This window comes from Aythya ferina (genome assembly GCF_964211825.1).
Source record: "Aythya ferina genome assembly, chromosome: 16".
Classification (NCBI taxonomy): domain Eukaryota; kingdom Metazoa; phylum Chordata; class Aves; order Anseriformes; family Anatidae; genus Aythya; species Aythya ferina.
Window position 1 is genome coordinate 769,560 of NC_140315.1, and position 8,526 is coordinate 778,085.

Genomic DNA, 8,526 nt, shown 5'->3' on the forward strand with positions numbered 1-8,526 from the left:
ATAGTCCAACACCAGTTTTGAAATACCAATGATGCCAATTCTTTAGAATGAGGCATCCACGGAGTGCTTGGGCGGGCCAGGAGGGTGTTCCCCAGCATGACAGAGAAGCCCTTCAGGGATCACTTCCAATTCCAAGGTTAGATACATCACATAAGCACTTCTCTGGAGAAGCTGGTCTGCTCATACATCTGAAAGAGTAACATTTAAGCTCATTTATAAAACATAATCCAAAGGAAACAAGTCAACTACTAGAGACTGGTGACAGGTGCAATTAACATCATTTGTTTATAGAACCACAGAACGGCTCAGGTTGGAAGGACCTTAAAGATCATCTTAATCCAACCCTCTGTTAGTTATTTATAGCTAATAACCAGTGTTTTAGCAACTTTAAAACACTTTAGTCATAAACTGGCATTCCTGTTCTCCAGCCCTTCTTACACCATTAGGAGGAAGTCAACAATACACTCACATTTCATCCACTTGTGTGGAGAAAAAAAAATTCTAGCAATGTTTTCCCCCAGTACACTCCAAAGAAAATTTAAACATTGCTGCTACTTAGGTTAGAAATGAATATAAGTAGGACCAGAAAATGAAAGCTGATTTCCAGGTCCTGCAAGCTTCATAACGAAAACCACCACGATCTCTAGCTTTGCCTAATCATATCTGAAAGTATGAGAGACTCCAGCAGACATGACACTCTTGAAATACAGAACTTTATTTAGAAACTGCATAAAATAGAAAAACCCTGTCAAGAAAAGTCCGAGTCAAATATGGTTTCTCAGTAAAATGGAGTTTTAGGGCAACAAAAGTCTAAAAGGCCACAAGAGAAATAGCACCACTGCAATTTTAAACAATGGCTAGATACTTGCATTTTTGGCATTCACTGAATTTGGGTTTTTCTCTGAATTTCACAAAGATTCATGCACTACACAACAATTACCATAAAATGCTCTCCTACACACATTTTAGGACAAGCTACCACCAGGAACAAATGAATACAAGCACAACAGGACTGATCAATCTCAGTAGTGAAGGGGAATCAGAAGTCTTGCAGGATCTTGCCAAACACAACAGTAACGCGGGGCATGATAGCAAAAAAGAGGGACAGTTAAAGAAAGTACTTTAAATATTAATATTTAAGTTAGTCTCAGTACTGTATTTTCTGCAGGAACATTAGCTCTGTTAGCCAGCATCTTTTAGTTTTGACCCCAGAAAACTAGTGAAGTGGCAAGTATTATTATTAGATACGTCCTGGTTTAAAAAAAAAATACAAAATCATCCTCACGTGCTCAATTCATTTTCATTCTAAGAGAGTTGCACAGTGCAAGTCCCGTTACAACCATTGGATTTGATAGCACTCCTTGGGATGGGAAAGAGAAGAGAACCAGTGAGAGACCAAAAAGCATACCAACAAAAATAAACAGTAATAGAAACAAGAGCCAGAAAAGAAAGTTACTTCTGAAGAACCTTTTAGGCAGTAAGACTGGATGCCCTTTGCTTTTTGTTGTTTTTTGTTTTGAAACAGAAAACACAGTACATTTTGGCAAAGTCATTAGCCACAATGCCATAGAAAAAGGCTTTAGCACTCTTCAAGGTAATTTATGTGTCTCAGCTGTTCATACTCCCTCTAATCTTGTGACAGGCAACGTTAAGGCCTATTTCATCGAGAACTAATCACTCAGTAAGCAGCTTTACATAGGAATGAAGTTTTGTTTTAATAGCCCCTTTTGAGCACTTGCTGACAAAGTGAGACTGCCATGCAAGGCCTCTCAGACAGCAGTGAATGGAGTTAAACAAGCGTCTACCCCAGTATGAAGCACATAAAATCTCCTGTCACATTACTTCAATTTGGCATATGGAAGCATATTAAATACTCTTAAGGCATTTTATAATTTCTGTGCTGCAATTTCACATTAACTCAATCTTTCTGTGAGTCAGAGTCTTTAAGTTCTCTACTACACGCCACCTTAGATACAAAAAGAGTCTTTCCACAAACCAGTGTTTTACCAGCAAACCATTCTGCAACAAGTTCCAAATATTCAGCCTCTTGCTCCCTAAATATACCACCTAGATGTGAATACTGCTCTGCTACAATGTGAGAAAGAGCTCCTAACTCAAACCCACTGTAAAAAGAGTGAAACTTCCGCAAAGTGCACTTTAAGAAGAGGTACTTTTTTTTTGCTTATGAAAAGAAACCAGTGAGTCCTCTAAGAATAAAGTGGAGTATTTTACAGTTAAGCACATGATCTGGGGCAAAGAATTCTGATGTTGCTGCTCTGCTGGTACAGTATGTGGTCTGTTAATACTCTTCTTGTTCTTCCTGCGGTGCTCCTTCGTCAGGTATCACAAAGCCTTCCTGAAAGGGGATAAAACAAGTGCTTTAATGAAAAACTTATGTTCAACCAATTCCCAGCTACTCTGTACACTCCTTTAATGTATTTATTTATACTTAGAACATTGAAAAGGAAGTACCCTTAAGTCAACCATTTACAGTGTCAAGATAAGTTACAGAAGGCTTATTTTCCTCATCTTTGATCTATTTGTTATATACTCTCCATGAGAGCCCGATCTTGTTTGTTGCCTGACTATAATTATGTTATCTGTTCCTTTATTACAGGAAAAAGCTAGGCCATAAACCTAAAGGAAAAAAAAAGTAGAAAGAGGGAGCACTGTAAAGCAAACCAGCTCCCAGTAACAAGGCGCGGTGCAGGGAGAACTATGCAATACAATTCATACAAGATTACTTACATCTGTGGCATAAAGAATTTCCACAATCCTCTGCAATACTGGATCATTCTCCCCTTCATTCTCCTGGCAGATCAATTCAATGTTCCTCAATTTGCCAAAGTAGAAGTCTCTCTCCTTCTCCAGATCTTCAACAGTAAGTTTCAATACATTGATCTGTCACAGGACATCAACAACAATTTATCCACCAAAGAGAAGGCAGTAGCGTCTATTCAAAAGGCAGGATCCCCAACATTCTCAGAAGCATGTTTATATGCAAAGCACTTCAGAAATAACCAAGATGTTGGAAAAGGCAGGGGGAGGTCTTAAGAGGAAGAAAAGGTCCAGTTTTTAAATTATAATAGTATTTCCAGAATAAACACCCAACCCAACACATGCAATACCACTTGGAAATTCCAAAGGCTTAGTACATGACATAGGTAAAAATTTAACTGCCTGCAGTTTTCTTTGCTAACACATTCCTTCAAGACAACTCTCTCACACTGAGGGCTGTTCTAGTTGTACTACATTCAGTATTTCACTGAAGTAGCAGCTGCTCATAGCTCAGTTGGAATGCTGCAATATCTGCAACACAGCTGTGGAAATACTTAAAAACAATGCTATGCGTGATATGGCACACACTAGATTTAAATGCCTGGGCGCTCATGTACTGCATAAGCGGTTTTGCTCCTATCAGGAGAGCAAGACCTTTATAACGAAGGCTTCTGATTAAGTGATTCTAAATGAACTTAATAGATACAGATCTTTCTGCTATCTCCCTAACACAATCATTTCATGCTATTAGAATATATTTATGCATACACCATAAAGCACAGGGCAGTCCAGAAGGCCATTTTGGCAACACACCTGCTCAATCAATCCTGCTGATTCATCATCTCCTGCAGCCTTTTTCACCATTCCAGTCCCAGTTTTTGCAGTCGTTGGGGTCCTCTGTGTAACAATCGGCCTCTGTGGGGCTGCAAGATTGACTTAGCATTAGCTTTTCCTAGAACACCTTTTTCCCCTGCCCTAAAAGCATTGTCCCCCTTCCAAGCATGCTTAGGCACGTAAAACTTTGAAGACATGTTTGTATATGAAGTATTCCTCCTTTACTCCGTGTGACATGCATTTTCTTTCACGTCTTGGCACCAATCCTAGCTGTTTTCTCTTTCTGTAGCTCCAAGATAACTGGGTACAAAAGCAAGATTCAGAGTTTGAAGCCTAGCATCTCAGAAACTAGACATAAAATAATACAGTTCCGTACCCTGATTTTAATTAGCAACCCAGTCTTATTTCCCCCAGAGTTTTTAAATGATTTAGATAATTTTTAACTGTCTTCTCTACCTGCACTGCCAGAACCGAGAGATTTCTTGGGTTTGTTCACAACTGGTGCAACAAGATTTGGTGCTACTGTCTCTTGGCCTTGCCGGGCAGCAACGGGATCATATTCCTTCCCATCATAGTTCGCATCAAAAAATTTTTTGAACCACTGAACAAATTCAAAGTTGTCCTGAAATTTTCCTTTCACTAGTTTGTCCACAGGAATTATCTGGAAAAAAAAAAAAAAGATTAAATTTGTTTTAAGGGTAAAGAACCTCTTTCTCCCTTACTACATAAGTAGTTTTAAAATAATAAGCATATGCAATTCTTTATGCAGTCTAGAGGAAATCCTCCTTGGACATAACTGTATGTAACACAGATTTTTTCCTAATAGTTAGAATTAAAATCATGGTTTCACTGTGAGGGCCCAGCTAGTTTGAAGTAGTTCTGCAGCAAGGTTTCTGCTGCATCAAGTTCCGTTGACAAACACTTATCTGTAAATTTGAAGGTGGCTCACCCAGGGCTAGCTCTCATATACTTGAACTGCTGACAATTTCACAGCCTGCTAACACACAGAACTGCTACAAGGTTGAAACATCACCTTTTAGTTTATTACAGTGTCTCTGGAATGAGGAAGATTATTAAAAAAGACAGCAAATCATGAAGATCTGGCTGTAGGCCACAAGATTTCAGCCTGGCAGTGGCCAGGAATCATTACTGTTAGGTGATCGTTTGGCACTTTGGGCACAGCTGCCCGGGTCTGGGCAGGCTGCACAAGTTCTTTCCCCAAGGTATAAGACCGACCAAGCACGTGTTCAAGCTGTTAGCCAACAAAGAACGAGATGCCTTCTTAATCAGAAGTTTTAACAAGGGAATGCTCTGCATTGTACCAAACATGCTATCAGTAACTAGTAACTAGGTAAAGCACGCTTCTGTAAGCATAACACACACTTGATCTATGAAAAAACTTACATCTCATTGTCACCACTTTAAAGTTACATATACCTGTAAAGAGGAATTTGAGATCCTTAAGACTACCATACCAACAGCTTATGGGAACACACTGTTTGAACCATCTTTGTAGTGTATAAGATCAAGTAAAATTCATCTCAAATTTCAATACTAGTCTGTGCTATGTTGTGCTACGTTTAATATTAGTCTGTGCTAAGTTGTACGGAACTAAAATGGAAGAAATCATCTCCATCATTAAGAAATGCACACCTAACCTCAACTGGAGTAGAGCAGATTATATCAATACAACTGAGGACCCCAGTGCAAACCAGCAATTTTGAGATTTGCAAGCCAGAAACAAACTGTCCCCAGATTTATTCAGCTCCAGATTTAAAAGCACATTCCATCTACTTGGTATTAAGAGCAAGGAGAATCAGTTACAGTCCAGCTTACTTTGTCAACACCCATTCGTTTAAAACCTGCTTGTAGAACCTTGAAGTTTTGAATGTATTCGTGTTCCAATTTTGCTTGAAACTTCACTTTCTTGAGCGCTACAGAACCTGGAAAGAGCATGTCCATAAACTGACAGTACGCAGCACCTGCCGAGAGAAGAACACAGCTGAGGATGAATCAAGCCACCTCGCTAGCCTACACAAGCTGGTTTTCAGTCAGATCAGCAAACTGACCTGACTCATTCTGTAGCTACACGTTCCCTTAAAGGCAACAACAGCAAGATAACAGAACCCTTTGATCTGTTTTGGTGCAGCATGGCTGTCAGTAAGCTTAAGTGAACCGTAGAACTAAACTTTTGGTCTCATGGCTTCACGTCTCACAAAGAAGAGCAACATCACCTCTATAATTCCCAGCGAAAAAAAAAAAAAAAAAATGTAATTTGGCTTTCCTTTACTCGTGGATATCAGCACAGATCTGTTACATGTGTCTGACAGGCATGTGATCTACTCTCATCAACACCAACAAAACTAGAAGAAGAATTATTCTAGAATATTATATTTAACCACCAAAATAGTGTCATTTACTTACTGAAACCAGAACATAAAATTCAAGGTGCTCTCAAAGTTGAGAGGCCAAATTAAGCTGAATTATATTTAAACCAAGCTTTAATCAAAGAACTGATATCAGACTATTTCTTTCCATTCATTTTAAATCCTTCATGTCCTTCAGTTCAGGAAGAGCAGGATTCAGTTCAGCCACAGTGAGCAGACAACTGTACACATCTACTAAAGAAAGACATTTAAACCTATATTTTGTTGCTCTACAGCGATGATGTGCAACTGTGCGCCCCTGAAAATACACGCATCACATTCCGAGCATTATTTCCCACCCAACATCAGAGAATAAAGTGCACAAGGAGAGTAACGTGAGCCCTAACCTAAAGCACCAGGCAGCTCCATGAGAAGCCTTTTTTGTGAGACACACAAGGTCAAGCAGTGACACACCCTGACACTGCCCTGAACTTGCCTATTCATCTCAGCCACAGGCCTGTACCACCCCTGTTCTGTCAAGGTATTTAGCAGGTTGTTTGGAGCTCCTGCTTTCACCCTGTGACTAGAAGATTGCTGCTCATACACTGACACAAAGAAAAACATTCCCCATCTCAAAACAATTTGTAATCTGTAAAGTAAATATGATTTTTTTAATAAAAAAAAGGAAAATATATAGCATATATAAGCCAAAATGATCTGTGCATTTATGCAACCCCAAACTGCTGCTGTCAATACTGCCCTTACCAAAAGCAGCAAGGCTTGGAAACCTCTGCTCTCACAGGCCTGCGGCAGTGAAAGCCACCTCCACACCTGCACAGGCTTGGAGTATTTTTGCAGGCACTGGAAACGTACTGACAGTTCCAAACTTATTTCAAGCTTTTTCCTTTTACTCAGCTCCCAATTTCCACATCCGTCATCCTCTGAACAACATCTTATCTCAAACTCACCACACGAGACACGCTTCCACTCTTCACCAAGTCCCTTTCATCTCCCTGCTGCAGTTATTCAAATCACCATCTTCTACCTAGGCTGCATTTTTAGCCTTAGGATTTTTTTTTCTGCTGTTACTCCACACACTATTATTTTTTATTCGTTCCTACAAGCGTCCTCCCACACACACAAACACACACACTCCTCCCTGTGATGACATGTGACTTCATCTCTGCAGCGCAGTCACTTCCCCTTTTCTGCTCACAGCTATCAGATATTCATCTTTGATGAAGTCAGCTCAATCCACACTAACTCAGGGTCCCACTGACCGATGGGAGAGCAGTTCACTAAAAGCAGCTGCAGATTCCTCAAGGTGAACCCAGGAATTACCAGGATGCTTTGTCTCACGCCTCTCCTCCAGCCCAACCTGAGCCTTTAGGCACTCCCCAAACCTCCTCGTGCTTCTCCTCCAGCAGTCACATCTGCGTACGCTACTTACCGTCCTTGCAAGGCGTTACATCCCCATCAGAATAAACTCCCTACTAGAAAACAACTTCTCCTAAGAGTCTTTTATCCACGTTAGCCCCTTTCCCTTCTTATTCTGGTTATGCCGCAGCGAACCTGGAGAATACACCTTTTTTAGCAATATGCTGCTAAAAAACAACTTGAAAAGCTCCAGTTTTAACCAGACCACAACAGCAGATGCTAAATAAATGTTAAACAGGGAGCTGCTCCTCCCCCCAGCACACAGGGCTGGGGAGGGCTCGGCCGGGGCAGGTTCACCCCGGTCCCCCCCGGTCCCTCCCGGTCCCCCCCTCACCTGAGCAGAGCTGCTCGATCTTGGTCAGCGCCAGCTGCAGGGACTCGTTGATCCACGCCAGCATGTCGTGCCGGCTCAGGTTGTCGCTCGTCACCGACGTGGAGTACACGTTCACCGCCATCTTCTGCGGGACACAACCGGGCCGTCAGCCCCCACCACGGCCTCGCTCCACCGGCACCGGCTCTCGGAGCGGGGGGAGGCTCCAGAGAGGGGGTGGGAGCAGCCCGAGCGCCTCCCGGGGCCTGCCCAAAGCTGGGCCCGGCCGCCCCCCCCCCCCAGCCCGGCCCAGCCCGGCCAGGCCAGGCCCGGCCCGGCCCCGGGGCTGCTCCGCGCCGCTCAGGGCCGCGGCCCGGCCGAGGGGCGCGCCCGGGGCAGGCGGGGCCGGGCCCTGCAGGCCGCGGGCCGGGCCCCGCACCCCTCCCCGCTCCCCTCAGCCCGGCCCCATCCCCGGCCCCGGTCCCGGCCCGGCCCCGCCCGTTACCTGCCCGCTCCGGCCCCGTCTCCCCCGCGTTCAAACCGGCCCCGCCCGCCTGCCCCGGGCCCACGTCACGCGCACGCTACGCGCTCACGTCACCGTGACGTCACGGCGCGGCGGCCCCCGGCGCCGCGCGCAGCAAAGAAAAAAAAAGGCGCGGGGGGGGGGGGGGGAGGGGGGCGGGGACAGGCGCCGAGCCGCTACCGCGCGGCCCCGCCCACCCCGCGCGAGGGCTCGCGTCTGATTGGAAGAACCCTCAGGTCCCGCCCCTCACCGCGGCTCCATTCATTAACTCTGGCCGC

General features: G+C 44.0%; 1 protein-coding gene across 2 annotated transcripts; it reads right to left on the reverse strand.

Annotated features, from left to right (window-relative positions):
- Nucleotides 1-696: 696 nt before the first annotated feature.
- MAPRE1 (microtubule associated protein RP/EB family member 1) lies at nucleotides 697-8,329 on the reverse strand. 2 transcript variants are annotated; one of them, XM_084537939.1, is made up of 7 exons: nucleotides 8,231-8,329; nucleotides 7,750-7,873; nucleotides 5,449-5,594; nucleotides 4,069-4,273; nucleotides 3,592-3,701; nucleotides 2,749-2,901; nucleotides 697-2,356 (listed from the first exon to the last, which is right to left on the reverse strand). In XM_084537939.1, exons 2-7 carry the CDS (start codon nucleotides 7,868-7,870, stop codon nucleotides 2,300-2,302), a joined length of 792 nt encoding a protein of 263 aa, XP_084394065.1. In that variant the 5' UTR covers nucleotides 7,871-7,873; nucleotides 8,231-8,329; the 3' UTR covers nucleotides 697-2,299. The 2 variants fall into 2 exon arrangements, with proteins under 2 accessions (XP_084394065.1, XP_084394066.1); XM_084537940.1 differs by lacking the exon at nucleotides 8,231-8,329 and having other exon boundaries at nucleotides 7,750-7,945.
- Between the last annotated feature and the right edge of the window lie 197 nt (nucleotides 8,330-8,526).